Source organism: Artemia sp. Qi Xiang Cuo, chromosome 16, assembly GCF_049724085.1.
Source record: "Artemia sp. Qi Xiang Cuo chromosome 16, ASM4972408v1, whole genome shotgun sequence".
NCBI lineage: Eukaryota > Metazoa > Arthropoda > Branchiopoda > Anostraca > Artemiidae > Artemia > Artemia sp. Qi Xiang Cuo.
The window spans coordinates 25,949,506-25,969,629 of NC_142809.1; the positions used below are offsets into that span (position 1 = coordinate 25,949,506).

Below are 20,124 nucleotides of genomic sequence, written 5' to 3' on the forward strand. Positions count from 1 at the left end.
ACATGACCTCCAACAGCCCCCTGGGAAGGATCTTTAAGTTATAAAATTTGCCATTTGTTTACGTATAGTATTTGTTTTTGGGAAGTCTGCATAGATTTTTTGAGGGAGGAGGGCGAGGGGAGGGAGGGTGAATTTTCTACTCTGGATTTTGTACGGGGAGAATTTTCCATGGGGAGTGAAGTTTCTGGGGGGTGAGGCTTGCCAGAATCCCTATATAAAATTCTTTTGTATTTGTCTTATTTTCTCTTTGCCGGCTCAATTTTACATGTGGAGATGTTAATGGTAATTGTCCGAGATAATTTCACCAGGATTGAATTGTCTAGAGCAATGGTTCTCAAACTGTGGTACACGTATCCCTTGGGGGGTACGCAATAATTTTGAGGGGATACACGGCAGGCCAAAAAAAAAGAAGAAAGAAACAACCCTTTAACTCTAGGACTGGCAATTTCATTTATATTTTACCTATAGTTTACCTATTACCGGTAACTGAGAAGGGGTACCTGAAATGTTTTGTGGGTAAAGAGGAATACAGTGTCTAAACAAACTTGAGAACCACTGGTCTACAGGATCTTTCCGTCGAAGTTTTCCAAAGAAAAGTACTGAGCCGTATTAAAACCCAAGACAAGTAAAAATAATAATAATTAACCCTACCCTAAGACTTCGCGAAAGTTTCAATTTCATCCCCAACTCTTGATCGTCACCCTCCTGGCCACTCCCTGAAATTTCTATTTTAACTGTTCCTGAGACGATACAGATAAGCCATTGTGACTACCTGTATGCACAAAGCAGTGTCTCTTGATTTAGTTCAATATCATCATCCACATACTTTTAAAGTCTCAACTTAAATACTCTTAGCTGTATCTGAAATATTATGGATACCAGATTTTGATAACCTGGATACACATAGTGTTCTTTGATTCAGGTAAAACAAATTCTTGTTTTTTTTTTCGTGTAATTTCGTTTTCTTCAGTTTCATCTTCTCAGTATAGGCCTCTCCCAGACCACTCAGCGCGTCCCCAGGTGGCGGACAGGGGAATTTCAGACAGATATGTTATATACCTCCACTAGGAGGCACGAACTAAGGGGGGGGACCTATTCTCTGGGGGTCCATGATAGAAACTGGGGCAACCTCGGCCGGGGGTCATAAATATAGGCGGAGAAGGAAGAAGGCCCCTCGAATGTACTGTCATCAGGACCCACTGACGTATGGACACGTCCCGTGAGTTACAAAACTTACAGTAATGGGTTAAATTGCATCATGAAGTAGAACGCCATCGTGGGAGGATCCTCTATAGGAGGACAACTGCGGTAGCGCGGAAGATCCATATTCATGGACAACGCCCTCTATAAACTTGTTGTGTACCCCACCTGCTGTGTATCATCTTGTCACAGTTTCCGGACCCAAGTCCAGATAAAGTGAGGACGGTTGAGCGACAGGTTTGTACCCTGTTCCTTGGACTTGCTTCGGCAAGGGAAATTATCTCAAAATGAAAAACGGCAATAAAACCTTGGATATTTCTTCCCACTTTTGATGCCAACCCTAGTATGTCCCCGGATATACTGAAGAAGTTGGTCAAGCCACCCGGAGATTAAGCCTCCTTGAAAAGAGGGGTATGAAAATTGCTACTTGGAATATTCTGACTCGCAATTTTCCAGGCACTGAGCTACTTCTCGCTAGTGAACTTGAGCAGTATTCTGCTGCTATTACTGTGTTACAGAAACACATTTGCATTGAAAATGAGAGAAATTCATCAGTGACAGTTACAGTCTAACTTAGTCGGGTACTGGGAACACAAGGAGAGCTGGTGTTGGTCTAGTGCTTCACAAGAGAGCTAGAAATGCACTTATATCACATATTACCATGAGAAGATTTGCAAGATCATGGAAGATTCTTTGTAGTTGTATGCTATGTGCCAAAAAAAATGCTGACCTGAATGTTAAGGACCAGTTTTAAACAAACCTCACGCAACTGATTTCTTCTGCCTCTCCTCATGATATGTTGCTTCTTCATGGGGACTTCAATGCTATCGTTAGTGATCCCACCGGCACATGGAAAGACGTCATGGGACGTGTTACCCCGGACGTAACTAATGACAATGGAAGTCGTCTGTAGAAGGTCGGCATTGCAACACTAACTCTCTGCAGTTTTGATACTCCTGTAATCAAAGAGAACTTTTGGGTTTCAAGTTCAGGTAAAGAGCCTTGGCTGTCACAGGAAGCTGTGGACGTCATTACATTCTGATGGCAGGCCAGACTGCGGGGGGATATGAAAACCTAACGACATCTCATAGGCGTCAGGAATAAGCTGATACATTGAAATCTCAAGTCATTCATTGACGCCAAAGCTGATGAGCTACAAGAAGCTGCCACGAGGAAGGACGTTAAAGCAGTGTACAAACACTTATGTGACCTCTCGGGCCATTGTGCTCAGCCAATGGAAAACGTACTAAATGCAGACGGGGTGTTCCTTGAAGACATAATGTACAACCTTTCAAGGTGGAATCAACATTTTTCATCTCTGCTTAATGTGTCTCCTGTCTCTTTATCTGTAGTGACTCTTGCCTTCCCTTAACCTGTGACCTATAATAACTTCGTTATTATAACATTAACGTTATCATAACGTTAAGCCGTTCTCAGTGGTAGAAATTGAAAAAGCTGTGAAGAGACTAAAAACTGCAAAGCTCTTGGCAACTGTGGAATCCCCGCGGAGCTGCTTAAAAACGATGGTGGCACTATTCTGTTATGGCCCCAAATGCTATTCAATGCAATACGGGACTTTAAGATCATCCCAAAAGACTGGTGTACAGGAGTGATCCTACCACTGTGGAAGAGAAAATGTTCCAGGAAGGAATGCAAGAACTATAGAGGGATAACGCTCCTCTCGGTACCAGGCAAGCTTTTTTCTATGGTTTTATTGTAGCAATATTTTGCACACCTCTGACGAAAGAGCAGAGTAGAGCAAGCTGGGTTTATGCCTGGCCGATCAATGACAGGGCAAATTTTCCCCATAAGACAAATCATCGAAAGGGCTAACGAGTACCGCCAGCAGGGTTTCATTGCTTACGTAGATTTCAAGGCAGTATTTGACTCAGTTGATCGAGATTCTCTATGGAATATCCTTTGTAATACTGGCCTCCCGTCAAAATGTGTCCGCCTATCCAGGGTCATGCATCAAGAGACTGAGAGCTTTTTGCAAGTGATTGGTAGACGTAGCGCGTCATTTCCAGTAAGAAGGTTGTTCAGTCAAGGTTGTTCTGTTATTCCTAAGCTATTTAACTGTATTATTGACCATGTTATGACTTGCACAACCCGGAAGTTGAGCTTTGGACTCAAGTACGGGGATAGAGCTGTCACTGGTTGTGGTTTTGATGATGACATAGCACTAGTCAACAATTCCAAGTCGCAGCAGCTCATGGCTCTAAACACGCTTCTGGGTGAAGCTGCCGGGAGAGGAATATCCATTAACTAAAATAAGACGAAAATCATAGTAGTGTAGCCAAAGTCTGACGCTGACAATTCTAATTACTTGGTCGCCGGAAACCAAATCGAAGTGGTTGATCACTTCACCTATCTTGGTTCAATTATATCATCGGATGGCTGTATTGACCATGAAGCTGCTGCCCTTGCAGCTAAGGCCTCTGCGGTCTCCGGTAGACTGAGCCATTTTTGAAAGAAGCCAATGATCAAACGAGCCATCAAAATGAAGATCTTTGGAGGGTTAGTCTATTTGATACTGCTACATGGAGCTGAAACTTGGCCTACAACTGCAGCTGTCCAGTGCCGTATCAACACTGTTCAATCTAAGCGGCTTCGGACAATCGAAAGAATCCGATGAACAGACTTGTGTCAGTAACAACCACCTACCAGGTATGACTTCCCAGTCAACTTTGTCACACGTGGCTGCCGAGCGAAACGTCGTTGGTTTGGACATCTTTTGCGATTGCCTGCCGACACTGGCTCGGATTCTTTACGACTTTGAACCAGTCAATAATAGCCGGAAACGTCCAAGAGAAAGACTCATGATCCGGTGAAGTGATAGTCTCAGAAATTTCCTGGACCAAGTTGGAATTTCGCCGTCTGATGCAGAAGCCTTTGTTGCACACCGCCCCACGTGGAAAAGGTTGACAACGCTCTCAACGCCACCCCGACATGAGCATGAAGTAAGTAAGCAAGTAAGTAAGTAAATATTTTTTTTTTCAAATTTTTCTTCAATATGTTTCGACTTTTTTCTAATTTTTATTTGAGTAATTTCTTTTTCATTTTTCTTAAGTTATTTTTGTCCTTTACGAATTTTGCTCAAATGATTTCACCACTTTGAATATTTTTTCTGTTCGAGTAGTTTCGTTTTTAAAATTCCTGCTCAAGCAATTTTTTCTTTTTAAGTTTTGATCAAGTAATTTGTTTTATTTTTCAAAATGTTACTCTAACCTCAACTTGGTTAACCTATAAGTTTAGATGAATTTCATATTTACGAGTTAGTTTTGATTTTTCAAATTTTGTCAGACTGCTTTTCATATTCCAAGTAATTTGTCGTTTAAATCTACTCAGATTTAACTCAACCCTGCCTAAATCAACAATGTAGGTGGATAATTTTATTCTGCTCCATGAAACTCAAGTTCTATTCACATATACCCCTTAAACCAACAATGTAAGTAGAAATCCAAAATTCTTAAGAAAAAGTTGAATTCTTGACATAAAAGGGTTTAGCTATCGAAATTTGAAAAAAAGTGAAATCTTAAAATTGGAAAAAAGTTATGAAGTATAAAAGGTTTTTTTTTATGAAACGTAATATTTAAATCATTGGAACTGTAAAATTTCGAAGAAGAACAGGAATTCTTGATACCAAAAAGAACTTTGCTATCGAAAATCGAAGTATAAAGACACATAAATTTTTAAGAAATCAAAAATGTTGCGAAGCAGAAAAGGGTTTCTTGAAGAAATGTAACAATTAAATGCCTACATTCTTCAGAAGAAGGAAATTCCTGACATGAAAAAGGGTTTTGCTATCGATATTCAAAAAGGAAGTAAAAATTGTTAAAGAATGAAAACACTTCATGAAGTAAACACCGTAGGCTTTACTTGAGAAAATGTGATATATGAATGCAGAAACTTTTAAGAAAACCGGAATCCTGGATACTGACCGTTTTTTGCTGTCAAGATTAAAAAAGAAGTAAAAATTATAAAAATTTATGAAATAGAAAGGCTTTACTTAAAGAAATGTCATATCTATATCCTAAAAATTTTAACAAAACTGGAATACTTGAGATGAAAAAAGGATTTTTCTATCGACAAAAAAAGATGTGAAGTTTGGTAAAAAATGAAAAGTTTGAAGATGTAGAAAACTCTTGCTTGAATAACTGTGATGTCAAAACCCTGACATTTTTAAGAAAGTTTGTATTCTTGACAAGAAGAGAATTTCTCTATTGAAAACCGAAAAAAAGAAGCGTAAATTATTAAAAAATGCAAAATTCTATGAAGTAGAAAGTTTTTTACTTGAAAAAAACGTAATGTTTAAACCCCGAAATTTGCAAGAAAAGTGAAATTTTTGATCTGAAAAGGTTTTAGGTATCGAAATTCAAAAGAATAAATGTAAATATAAATATGAAAATAGTTTAAAAATGAAAAAACTAATGAAAATGAATTCAACTGCATTAAACGCATTAACGATCATTTTTTCCAATAATAGTCATCAACATATTTCATTGCAACAATTTACCGAGTAAAATGAAAGTAACGACAGAAAAGAGTTTGAAAGCAAAAGCAAAGCTATGAGTTAAAATAAAACAGACTTAATCCTTTGATTTGAAAATAGGCAAAATAATAACCTTGAATATGAATACTCTATAAAGTAAATCACGTTTCAACGTTTTTTTTTTTGCAGAATCTAAAAAGCATGCCTTCAACTACGAGTCCACGCTGCGACAAGAGGCAATTGATGTTGAAATCGAAGCAGAAAAAAGGCAAATTTGTAACCTAACTGAGAAACTGAAGCAATATGAAAAGAGAGATTGCAACTCTGATTTCTTGGTTACCTTATCTGGATTGAAATTTGACGTAGCAAAACTAAAAAATAAACCTAGTGCATTTATCGTCGAATTTGCAAAAGAGCAGAATATGGACATCATTTCAAAAGCTAACCAAATCACTGCTAAGTGTCAAGAAGTAAGAAAAACAAGCTTAAATAATATTCCTGTTTGTTTTAATCCCATTTACCACAAAAGTGTTGAGGTAATAAAAAAACAATTGTTTACCCCCAGTTATCCCCCAGTAACGAGAAAACCAGAAAGTTTTTACCGGAAGCTACCTCGAGTTCCTAAACGAATTTATTGTGGAAAGCAACAGCTAAAATAAAAAATAAATAGGATCAGCCTCGCGGTGAAGCCTCGGTGATCCCTTCTCCTCCCGTTTTCGAGGACAGGGGGACAATAAGGGTCGAAACAAAATTAAATAGAATCTGCCTCATAAGGAGGCTTCAAAAGTCGCTCGAAGACTTTATTAACGTTTGTTTTGGGTTTAGTAGAACTTTTTGTCTTTTTTGAAATATCGCCTTAATATGATCTAGTTTTGTATCTAGAAAAAGAGAAAACTCCATATTTTTCTTCAGAACACTTTCATGAAAAGTAGAAAAGGTAGTGTGCTTAGTTACTTTATTAAATGACGTCGAAAGAGGTTGCTGAGATATTCCTAGATATCGCTTCAATCACGTTCATACTTTATAGTACGTATGGTCATATTTGATAGTACGTAATTACAACTGGTCATGCTTTATTACTTATTTCTACAATTTCGGATACCTGAATATCCCACAATTTACTATCAGGAAATTTTTAATGGTAGACAATTTACGAAGAAACGCAGAACTTAGTAAGGTACGGTATTTGTGTCACACAGCAGATTATTATAATACCCAGCTTGACACAAAAAAAAACAGATTAATAATAATTCTCGAAACCTTGTTAAAAGGTCACACATACAGTCTTTTAAGAAATTAATTAATAAAACTATTTCCACAAAATACGTTTTTCAAAGAAAAGTAAAGAACTCCATTAAACAAAAAATGAGCAAAAATAAAATCAAATAATCTACCAAGCGTGAAACTACCAAAAATCAGCATCGATAAATAAATGAAATCCAAAACGAGCAGAAATTACAATAAATTACCGATTCAAACTCAAAACGAGCAAAAATTAACACAAGTTGGGCGCAAAACCCCTACGGCTTCCCAAGGCCAGAACAAAATTTGCACTTTACTGCAAAAATATAAATATTTTAACTTTTATAACTTTAATAAATCAAATAATATTAACATTTTGATTACTAAATATCAGCATTTGTATATTAAACTGACAATGCACATTCATTTGTATTTTTTCAGTAAGGTGAAATCCCATATCATAAGGAAAATGTAAGTTATCTTTAAAGCAACAAATCAGAACCATTTTTGTGAATCATTTAGACATGAATTTGACAATCAGTACGGTAAATTTTCAGTTTTCAATATAATTCAGCAAGGATGAAATAATGCAATAATTGCTTCTGGGGGAAATTATATTTTGAGCCCTTAATAGGGATTCAAAAGGTAAAACAGTTCACCATAGCCGAAAGTTAAAAAACATGTTTAAAAAAAAACTTTTTAGTGAGAAAAATTGCAATTTCAAGATGATTCGGGAACAGTAATTAGCATTTTCTTGTTCTTCAAAGTAAAAATGATTTTCAAAACCAAATTGCAGGTGCTTTTTTAAATCATCCAGAAACCCCTCGAAAATGACGTCACAGTAAAGCTGACATCACTTTTGAGGGGTTTCTGGCTCTTTTAATAATTTCCGCATATTGATTTTCAAAAAAAAAAAATGTTTTACTATTAAGATTAAGCGAAGTAGTGATTACTGTTCCTGGAATAGTTACATATGGCAATTCTTTCTCACTGGACAATTTTATTAGAAATATGATCTCAAACTTTTGGTTAATCTGGACTGTTTTACTTTTGGGGCCCCCTTAAGAGCTCAAAATATTATTTTTTCCATAATAGATTATTGAATCATGAAAGAGCATAAAAAAGGCATCACGTTAGGCCTATGTATTCATTTTCATCCTAGCTAAGTTATGTTAAAAACTGCAAATTTATCAACAGTACATGATAAGATTGTTTTAGTACATTTATGACATAATATGAGTCAAAGGTTTCCTAAGATGCGGATCAGGATGAAATCAGCCCAACAGAAAAAACAAAGATGAATATTTGCAGATCGTATGATTGAATATAACCCTTCTATCCATACTGGGTATTTTTTAGCTTTTTTAGTTATTTTTTTTAACGAAAAAAGTCTTTAAAAATCAAACTAGGCTGATCAACAATTACGATTGTATTTGTTAATTACTCTTAAGCCAAGAAGTTTCCCATTCCTTAGAAATACTCTAAAATTAACACATAATGAACAATGTAATACAAAAAAATCAATAAAGTCTTTGAATTTCTCAAACAAAAATATAGTGCGATAATAAAACTTGCACTTAGCAGAAAAAAAGTCATGCGATAAGTCAAATTCATAATTATCAGAAACTGCTTACAATGAATAAATGCAACAGAAAGTCAGTTGGAATTTAATCATAGAATCAAAGTCAAGCTTTAAAGAAACAGATGCTGTATCACCTAAACTACGAGTTGGAGAAGAACAAATCATCCAGTAATAGACGCCTGTAAAAGAAGATCGCTTTCCCTTGTCTTCTCAAGCCCAACTATGACTCAGAAAGAGTACTTTAGCCTGTAACTTTTGAATTTCTGGTAAAAAGTTTTACAATGTCTGGATAAGTCTAGCTAGAAACAGCTCAACAACCTTCAATGGTGTAATCTAAGCTGTTATTCATGGTAATTATGCTCATTTGGGGAAAGGGATCAAACTTTTAATATTTGGGCTATTAGTAGGCATTTATCATAGGCAGCGCGCTAGCGCTGCCTAAGTAAAGAACGATGAGGGCATAATGTGTTTTTTTTTTTCTCCATACCCGGGCACTTCGTATCGAACGACTTGTCGTAGAAACTTCGAAAAGGGCTCATTCGATTGGAAATTGGAATGGCTAGTTCCCTTTTTAATAGTCAAAAGTGGTTGGAGGGCAACTAGCCCCCCCCCAACGCCCATCATTCCCCCAAACACATCCAATCAAAATTTCGAGATAGCCATTTTATTCAGCGTAGTGGATTTCCAAATAGAAAATATATTTTTGAGGAGAACACTCCCCCACTACCGTCAGGGCAAGGGTTTTAAGTTATGTCCTGGGAGCATATAAGGTTTTTATAGAAGGGGTTGTAGTAGAAACTTCAAAAAAGGCTCATTCAATTGGAAATTCAAAGGGCTAGTGCCCTTTTTAATAAGTCAAAAGTGATTGGAGGGCAACAAGCCCCCCCCCCTCCCCTCGCCCAATGAAATAAGCGCCGTTATGTAACTTCCAAATTTATGAATTAGTTTAGTTGACAATTCATATACAAAAAAGTGAAGGACAGCGCATAAGAAAATAAGGTACTTGTCAAACAGTTTGTGGTAATGAACTGTATAGTAAGAGCGACCTGGCTCAATAGTAAACGAAACTCTGAAAAATAGAATTTTTATACCAACAGACAGGAGCGTCTCAAGGCTTGTATCATTGGGGACGGGGGGGGGACCGATCTTCGTAAAGTGTACCGAATCGCTAGCTGATTCATGCCGAATTTTCTGCAGAAATCAAGAATTTTGCTAAACATCAGTTGATTTACAAAATTTCTGCCGAAATTTTCACCTTCGGTGAAAATTCTACTGAATGCCAAAAAAGCTGGGGAGTGGCACACCCCTCTCTGCCCCTCCCCCATCGGGACGCCCCTGCCAGTAAATACGTCAAAAGAATCTTATTTTTTTGATAATTTTAAATATATAAGCTTCATCAAGTTTAGTCCTACCCCTCAAAAGCTACGGCCCTGAGAAAATTTGCCTTATTTTCAAAAAAAGGGGAGACACTCCCTAAGAGTCATAGATTCTTAATGCAAATCACACCATCAGGTTCATCGTATCAGACAACCTTACTGTAGAGGTTTCAAGCTCCTATCTGCAAAAATGTAGTATTTTGTATTTTATGCCAGAAGAAAGATACGGATGCGTGTTTATTTGCTTACTGTTCTTTTTTTTTCCAGGGGTGACCGTATCGACCCAGTGGTCCTAGATTGTCTTGAGAGGGCTCATTCAAACTGAAATTAAAAGTTTTAGTGCCTTTTTTAATTAAAAAACTAAATTTAATTAAATTAAAAACTTTTATTTAAATTCCAATAACAACTTCATTTTTATTGCCAATGTTGATGAATGCCAGCTATCTAACCACTAGTATTCTTACCATTATACCCTCAGAGACTGATGAAAAATAAGTTACTTATAAAACATGATAATAAATTTGTTAATTATAATAAAAAAAGAATATAAAGCTACTATAAAAGGCACTTCGATATAGTTACATAAAAGATCTATATAGTTCATCATAAATGGGAACTATGTAATTTTCATCAGGAATATCTGAATTTATAATAAAAAACGAACTCTTTCCTATACTAACTTGTATAGGTAACTTAACTATAGTATAGGCTTGTACAGTTATATTTAAAGTCAACATATTAAAAATTCACTCCGACGGAGACTCGTACCTCGGTCACCCGCTTGACAAGCGGGTATGTTTACCTTTGTGCAATCCGAGACTTATGAAAAAAATTATATAAGTAATCGGTTTGGTTAATTATAAGTGGGGATCGTTTAAGTTTCATTGACATCATGGCTGAAGAGATGGCTGAAAACTAGTAAAGAACAAACCATGGCACATAATGAGTTTAATTTGGTGCCTGATTCTCCGAAATTCGTCTCTTACTATTCCAAAGAAACTGTTTGTAATTTTATCCTAAATCACAGTATCATAGTAAAGAACTAACTAAGTTACTTTGGTAGGCAATACATAATGTCATGCAAAATTTCAAATGATTTTTCAGGAATCATGCCAGCTTTACCCAGCCTTATATAAGATTCATAGCTTAAGAGGTAGATAAAACTCTAGACGTTTTTCTTTCAGCCAAATCAGACTTAGCATAGCTGATATGTCTGCATTATTGGATCATTTAGTTGTGCCCGTAGCTAATGGCTTAGTGTTACTTGCAACTGTTGGCTTAACTGTCTGCAGCTTTTGGCTTAGTTGTACCCGCAGCTAATGGTTTAGTTTTACTTCCAACTGTTGATTTAATTGTCTGCAGCTGCTGACTTAGTATCTATATAAAAAGCCAGTGACGAATCACCTTCAATTTCAAAAACTGGCTGCCAATTAAAACACCTTAATTCATACGCAAATTTTTCTGAGTTCTCTTTTTTTTAGCTGTCGCACTTTATTTCTTTTTATTGTAGTTGCTTTTTTCCTTACACAAGTAATCTTTCCAACAATCAGTAAATGGTCTGAACCATTTCAGTAAATGGTAAATGAATCAGTAAATCAGTAGTCATGTAAGTCAATAAATCATGAATCAGTAAATGGTAAACTATAACATCAGTATAATTATAATTCAGGTATTTTAAACTCGCAAAAATATTATCAATTAATGTAGCAGAATGACTAGAAATCCTTGTGGGTAAACTCAATAAAGGGCAAAGATCATATGAAATTGTAAAATTAAAACAATCAAAATTATCTGCTTCAAAATATAAAAGGTTAAAACTAAAATCTCCTAAACAAATAGATCTATTCCTGTAGCTGAAACTCTCCTCATCAGTTCTTCAAATCCATCAAAAACTCTTCCAAGCGAGCACTAGGCACCCCATATACCACAGCGACAAAAAACTTCTTTTTATTCATTATTAATTACAATAGAATGCTTTCCATCTTACCTTTATTCCAAATTACTAATTCTTGCCTTATCTTAAAACTCGAATTCATCTTCACCAAAAACCCAAGGCTACCACAATTCATTGTAGTCTGAGACATTACTTCTAGCTGATAACCAGGAAAAGAATAAGCCAAGAGAGACTGATTCTGACTCACAAAACGTTTCACAAATTGCAGTTATATCAAATTCACTTTTTAAATCCTCAATCGACTCTAAAATATCAAAATAACAAGAAATAACATGTCAATTTTATCTGGAAACATGAAACATATTCTCATCTTTATCTGAACTACAACAATTCTTTAATAATCTGACATACATACTTTGCTTTAGAGCTTCAAACCGTTTAAGCATAAAATCATCAGGTCCCATAAGGATCTCAATATGATCCTATATAAGGAACTGAATTTCTAAATGTCTTGCTAATACTTTATTCCAACCACTATCCATCATGCGTTTTAATTACCCTTAAACCCACCAACAGATACGATAAAAATACAATAATATTAATAAAACAACAGCAAAGCATAAAAGATGGTACTAAGATTTTGATTCTTTTTTTTTTTTTTTTCCAGGGGTGATCGTATCGACCCAGTGGTCCTAGAATATCGTGGAAGGGCTCATTGGAACGGAAATTAAAAGTTCTAGTGCCCTTCTTAAGTGACCAAAAAAAATATAGGGCAACTAGGCCCCTCCCATGCTCATTTTTTTCCCAAAGTCACCCGATCCAAATTTTGAGATAGCCATTTTGTTCAGCATTGTCGAAAATATTATAACTATGTCTTTTAGGATGACATAATCGCTTGGAGCTCCCAGGGGGAGGGCTGAAAGTTATAAACTTTACTCTATGTTAACATATAGTATTGGGGATTGGAAAGTATACAGCCGTTTTCAGGGGGTATTTTTTCTGGTCGGGGGGGGGGGTTTGGGGGTTATATGGGAGGATCTTTTCATGAAGGAAGTTTTCATGGGGGAAGGGACATTGCTATGAAGGGGGCGCCGGATTTCCCATTATTATTTAAAAAAAAATCAGAAATTAAATATAAAAAAAACAAGTTTTTCAACTGAAAGTGCGAGAAAATGGATATAGACTAGCATTCGGGTATTAATGGGGCAAAACGTCCACAATAGCCTGTCCAATCCCTCCCGCAGAACCTATGATATTTTTTCGAAGTTAGCGTTCTGATTTTCTTCTGTCATTCAATTGGTCTGTTATTTCTGTAAAAAACCATACGGTAAAAATTATATTAGATTTAGAAAGAAAGTAAACTCCATTATCTAATTTTTTAAGGGTACAAATATGTTCTTGTGTTTGTCCATCATCATCATAAACGTGCTCTTTTAGGATCTCTATCCCATGCACCTACTATTGTTATGGCATTATTTATGCAGTCATTATTTATGAGCTAAATATTTATGAAAACGACTGGCCAATTGTTGGATAAAAAACTCACACCCATTATTCAGCGCTTTTTCAGGTAATCTATTATATAAAACACACTCGGCAAGTGAAGTTTGGTGACAATAAAATATGATGAAAGTAGAATACTTTATTATCAAAATTGTGTAGGTCATTTGTGAATTATTGAATTGGAGGCTTCGGCGTCGGCTGATCGTCTCAAAGACAAAGAAAATTCCATTTTTGACACGAAATCCATTTTTAACTTGACCTAGTTCGTTTTAGTTCATTATTAACGCAATTCTTGAGGACACTAGTTAGTTTGCTTTGACTAATGTTAGAATATAGTGTCTCACCATGGATGTTCAAGAATCATTTCAGATTGTTGGAAGAGCTACAACACAACTGAGCTGGAACAAGCAGGTTTAACTCATTTGAAAGTGAACCACAGAAATAATTTTGTCGACCCAGAAACCGGCGCCTCTACCCAAAAAGTAGAGAGAATGTGGGGCTCCGCAAAGCGAAGGAAAAAACGGCACCGAGGTATATCCCGCCATCATTTACATTCATACTTTGTAGAGTACATGTGGCGGGCAGCAGTAGAGGCAGAAGGCCGAGTTCACTTTAACGCGATTCTTGAGGACTTTTCTGCGTTCTGGGAGCATATTTTTAAGTTGTAGTTTTCACAATTTTGCTAACAAAGTATTCTTTTTTCATCATTTTTTTTTCAGTAGGTTAAATAGGTTTGTTCAGGTTACGTATTTATTACATGCTATGCTTTATCCCCCCCCCCCTAATGTGCAAATATATAGCCCAAATTCGTTTCTAAACCATTATACTTTGGTTATAATTTTGCTTTACTCCATTAATTGCCAGGCGCAGGTCTTCACATTAATACTGTCAATTCCAGGTCTCAACTTTGACTGAGAAGTATCACAGAGAAGACGTGTTTTTTCGGAAGACGTTAGAAGAGTTGATAAAAAAAACTCCGAACACACTGGGCATAGAAGCAGCCGTAAGTTGTAGAGATTTTTTTTCTGACTGGAAAATGTATTCATAGTTTTATTAATAATGTATAGAGTGTTCTGCTGGACATTGAAAACTTGAGCCAAGCAAAAATTAGCTGAAGGTTAAAATTAAGAGTAAAACCTAAACCAATTTATGCAATAGTAATAGAAGTAGTTATCGTGATTGATTTTCGTAAATAAAGCTTACTGTCAAACACACATTGGCAAAAAACATCAATTAACTCAATTTGAGGCAAATTATTTATTTGATTTTTGTAAATAAAAGACAACAATTACTTTATTTTATTATTTCAAAAATCTGACCAAATATTCAACGTCATAACATAGCTGCTATTTCCAGATTTTAGAGTGTCTTTCATTTAAAAAAAGTAATAGTTTCTGCAATTGAAGTGTAAATTTCAGTGTTAACTCTCACATTAGTTAAATAAGACATTAAAAAAACAATTTGAGACAATCAAAAAATTAATGAAATACAGCAATCATGAACGTCACTTCTGTGTGATCATGAATACCTCTTTTTATCGACATTCGTACCAAAGCGGCTGAATGCTCATACACCCTCCAATTATTCATAGTTATGCCTATAATTTCTTATAATTTATATAGTTCTCCTTATAGTTATCCTTGAGCTATGTATTTGCACCTTTCCTTTCTCCCCAATATGCTCCCCTCCCCCTCCCGAGAAAAAATTCTGGATTTATAATTTCTCGTTAATATATAAATTAATGTCCCCCCCTTTTTTATGTCATTAATGTTCAGTTTTAGGTTCGCTATGCTTACATTTCAGCGAATTATTTCTAACTTTTTTGAGTATGGAGGGGATCGGAGGAAGAAAGGCCAAGAACATTCTTGAAAAGGAAACTAAAGTTAAATTCATTACTGTTAGAAGGTGCTCACTTTTTTTTTTATAATTTTGAAATTGACAACCTCTCCAAAATGTTGTCCTTGAGTAAGCTTTTAAGATAACCTATGGTTTCTGTTTATTTATTTATATTCATATTTTCCCACTTTTAAGGGTATTACAGAAGATATGCGAGCTAAAATAAGAGAAGCAACACATGTTCAAAGACACTATGCACAGTTAATTGACAAGCTGACCAATGAAATACTTGAATATGAAAGAAGTGGCATAACACTGCAAGAACAGAGAAAAATTGTTGAAGTTGAGCAGAGAAAGGCAAAGGTACATAAGCTTCACCCTTTACTTTCCGTTCATGCTTTACGAAAAGTGATTTTGAAAACTTCCTTTTAATAATGTTTGAATATGTCAAAGAATTTGATCAGGCTTAAGCAGTGGTTGAACTAGCATTTAATAAAAGGGAGTGGTGCTAAATTCTCTTTTCTTTGGAAGGTCTAAGCTATTCTGACTTGGTTTCAACTAAGTAATAAGCCTTTAAACAACCGCTGAATGTTCAAAAATGCAAGCCCGCATACCAACGACATGACAGCAGTACTGATTCCATAAGCTCAGTATCCCTATCCATAAATTGCCGACATGACAGCAGTACCGATTCGATAAACTCAGTATGGTTACTGAGTATGGTTAACCCAAATTTTATGGTTAACCCAAATATATAACGCTACTCAAGTATAAATCTACTTTTCAACAGCCAGGGGCATGAGATAATTTGCTGTTTGGGAAAAGGGAGAAAACTACAAGGGCGCAAGTGATGAAAATGAAAGTCAACATGCCAGGGAACCTTACTGTAGAGGTGTCAAATATGCTTTTCCGGTGACCTGGATAAAGTTGTTTTTTTATCTACCAGTGCCCCTCCTTTAGTCATATTTTGATGTTGGCTTAGCCCATCAGCAGCCAAGGCCCCAAATTTGTTCCTGAAGTTATGCTGGTACGCTATCTTCATAACCTGGGTAAACATGATTGCTTTTTGTCTTCATTGCTACTTCACCAGGAGTAGATCCTAATCCAAATTAGATTCATAGTGCCAAATATGTTAAACAGGTTAGATGCTCAAATATTTGTACCAGAATTAGAATATAACCAGAATTGGTCCCATGATATAAAGCTTTAATCACTTATTACCACATAATGTCTTTTGATTTACCTTGATAATTAACTGTTAACGGATTATAGGTCTCAGAGGGGATTATAGAGTAAAGACATTTAGGGGGTATGGAAAAAAAATCCGTTCAGCCACATCGTTTCTAATTGCTCCGTTGCCACCAGTATTGTATTGTTAACCACGGTCGCCGCCAGATATTGGTGTGGAAATGGTGCGGTACCACTTACTGGAGGAGAAAGTCTCGCTGGCACCAAATATTGTAATGTCTCGCGGTCACCACTACTGTACCGTAAATAGAGAGTAGGTTAATGCTTTATTACGGTATACCCTGTTCCAGAGTATGGTAACTTGATCGAACGGTCAAACTGACCAATCTCTAGGCCTAGAGTGTCACAAACCTGGGTCACCACTAGTATCTCTAGTTAATATAATCAAAGCCTCTCGGTAGGCTCCGGACTCTTCTTAGGCTAATCAAAAATTCAGAGCTATAAAAGGAAAGAAATCTTACTGTACTCACTCTGAACTCTGATAAAGAACTGAACATAACAATAACAAAAAACTCCTTGCCCCTAGGACGACAAAAGCCGCCAATGAGCTGCGTGTGGGTTCCACCCGCAAACGCAATTTTCAGCCAATCCAAACCCTCACCGGGTGCAACATCAAGCTCAAGTGAATCAAAGTTATTACCCTTTTCCCTCCCCGTCAAATTCGACCAGATTTACAATCCAAAAATACATTTTTAACCAGGGTTACTCACCCTTGTAATTGCCCAGTTACAACTCTTGACTAAGAGCCCATTCATTTTCCAAACAAATCCAGTCAGAACTTTGGGACAGAAATTTTGTCCAGCAGAGTAGAACGGTCCAGTAACTATGTCTCTAGGGACATTGGGTATATCACCCCCCCCCATAATTAAGTAATTGACCCATTATGCTTTAAAGCTAAATTTTGCTTTAAAACTAATTAAAAAGGCACCGTGTGTATGGTTACCAATAAGACACCTCATCAATATGTCGAGAAAGACTGGGGGTATTAACTTGAAATTTTGGGGCTACTACTATTACTGCTTATACTCTTATGCCCGGGGCATATAAGGTTATTATGGAAAGGGCGGTAGTATAGACTTCGGAAGAGGATTATTGGACTGGAAATCAGAAGTTGTAGTGCCCTTTTTAACAGCAAAAGTGATCGAAGGACAACTAGTCCCCCCCCCCTTATAGCCTATTTTCCCCAAATGCATCCATTAGAAATTCTTAGATAGCCATTTTCTCAAAAATAGTCCAAAGATCACAGGCAGCGCAATAACGCTACCTAAGCAAAGAGCGATGTGGGCACAAACTATTATTTATTTATTGTCTTTTAAGACCAGGGCCCTTCGTATAGATCGTATAGAAGGAGTTGCCGCAGACATTTCGAAAGCGGATCATTTGATTGGAAATTGAAAGTTCTAGTTCCTATCTTGATAGTCGAAAGTGGTTGGAAGGCACTCCCCCCCCCCGCCCCCAACACCCATCATTTCCCCAAAAACATCCAATCAAAATTTGAGATGGCCATTTTTGTTAAGGATATTTGAAAGGTTCAGTAATTATGCCTTTCGAGATGACAACCCAGGGCTCTCAGGACAGGGGCTACAAGTTATACTTAAGCATCGGCACTGTTTCTGTTTTTTAGAAAAACAGAAGCGGAAAAGACAGATGAAAAAACAGAACAGAAACAGGTCTGTCAAAAACAGATGACCTATTTCTACTTTGTGTTCTGTTTTTGGAAAAACAGAAAATAGCTGTTTTTATAAAAAAAACAGCTGTTTTAACAGCTGTTTTTTTATCTTCCTTTTTTTAAGATGTCGCACGCTATCATCTAAACTGGGCAAGTTATAAACTGTAATTCCCAAGCTTACATAAAAAAAAAAACACCTTCACACCATCCCAAATCCACTAATCCGTCTTATTTTTAATCAATTACATGCGCATACAATACGACCCGGACTGTACAGGCGATTTTAAAACCTATTAGAGGACCTGGTATACCACGATTTTGTTCTTTTATAAAAAACAACAACAAACAGCTGTTTTTATAAAAAGAAACAGCTGTTTTAACAGCTATTTTTTTTATCTTCCTTTTTTTAAGATGTCGCACGCTATCATCCAAACTGGGCGAGTTATAAACTGTAATTCCCAAGCTTACATAAAAAAAACCCATCTTGACACCATCCCAAATCCACTAATCCATCTTATTTTTAATCAACTACATGCGCATACAATACGACCCCGACTGTGCAGGCGATTCTAAAACCTATTAGAGGACCTGGCATAGCACGATTTTGTTCTTGCCACCTCAAGATGTTGAACAACAGAGTATGATACAAAAGGAACATACTTTTCTTTTAAATTAAACAAAAAAAAGTTTTTTTAAACTGAAAGTAAGGAGTGACATTAAAACTTAAAAGGAATAGAAATTATTCCGTAAATGAAAGGGGCTGTCCTCTCCTCAACGCCTCGCTTTCTACGCTACAGTTTTCTATTACTTTAAAAAGTAGATTTGTGACAAAGAGGCAATCTTTAGCGTAAAGAGCGAGACGTTGAGGAGGGGACAGCCCCTTTCATATCCGGAATAATTTTTGTTCATTTTCAGTTTTAATGTCGCTCCTTACTTTCAGTTATAAAAACCTTTTTTTATTTAGGGCCTAAGTTCTGAACGTTTTAACTGATGCAGGTTCGAATTTGGCTCATCGTAGATGAACAGCTAAAACTGAATTTGCATATTATTTTTGGCAAAGTTTGCCCCCGTGTAAAATTTCCTCGGGAAAATTCACCTCCAGAAACTACCTTCCCAATTTGAAAATCTCCCCGTATAAAACCAAAATCATTTATTATATGTTTAAGGGGGCTGTCCCCTCCTCAATACCTCGGTCTTCACGCTAAAGTTTGACTTTTGTCCCAATTCTTTAAGAGCGAATACTGAAACATAAGGGTCGTTTAAATAGAATAATAAAAACCTTTTTTAAAAGTACAGAAAAACTTAAGCGTTGAAAATATTTTTTCAACTATATGCAGAACGTCATAGTGTTCCAAGAAGAAGTGTAAAATAATATTAACTATTCTTAAGTAGCGAAGAAGTGTAAAATGATATTAAGTATTCTTAAGTAGCAGCAAAAAACAAACAAACAACAACAAATAGTCTGATGATAAAACGAAACAACTAATTTTTAAATAATGCCAGGAAATCCGGCTCCCCCCTCCATGGAAATGTCTTACCCTCACGAAAAGTCCTTCCATACAAGGTTATTCTTATATAAAATACCCCACCCACCATTAAGATTCCTCCCAGACAATTCCATTCCTGCTGAAAATTACCCCTGGGAAATTTTTTGCGGACGATTCAGACTGAAAATTTTTTCTTAGCCCACTTTCATTTGAGAAAGACTTCAATTTCTTATTGTTTTTAAATCATGCTGGAAATCCTCCCTCCGTGGAAAATTCTTCTCACAAAAACCCACCACCCCTAGTAGAATGGTGCTTCCGCAGAAAATCCCCTCTGGAGAATTTACCTTGTGGAAAACTTTGCCGTAGAAATTCCCTTGCCTACTGAAAGATACTCTAGAAAATTCTAACCCGGTAAATATTTCCCGCGGACAATTCCCCTTAATATTTACACATGTAAAATTGAGCCGGCAAAGAGAAAGGAAGACGAATAAACAGAATTTGGTATAGGAATTTCGGCAAATGCCCCGAAAGTTAAAATTTCCCTTGGAAAGTTAATCCGCTGGAACTTTCCTCTCCACGGAAAATTATCCTCGTA

General features: G+C 36.3%; 1 protein-coding gene across 1 annotated transcript in view; it reads left to right on the plus strand.

The window, feature by feature from the left end:
- LOC148942719 (uncharacterized) overlaps window positions 1-20,124 on the plus strand; it is a 54,502-nt gene that overhangs the window by 7,595 nt on the left and 26,783 nt on the right. Inside the window, exons 2-4 of the mRNA XM_089102342.1 lie at window positions 5,882-6,162; window positions 14,188-14,292; window positions 15,321-15,488. Coding sequence (XP_088958468.1) covers window positions 5,882-6,162; window positions 14,188-14,292; window positions 15,321-15,488 — 554 coding nt within the window. The remainder of the gene's footprint in view (window positions 1-5,881; window positions 6,163-14,187; window positions 14,293-15,320; window positions 15,489-20,124) is intronic.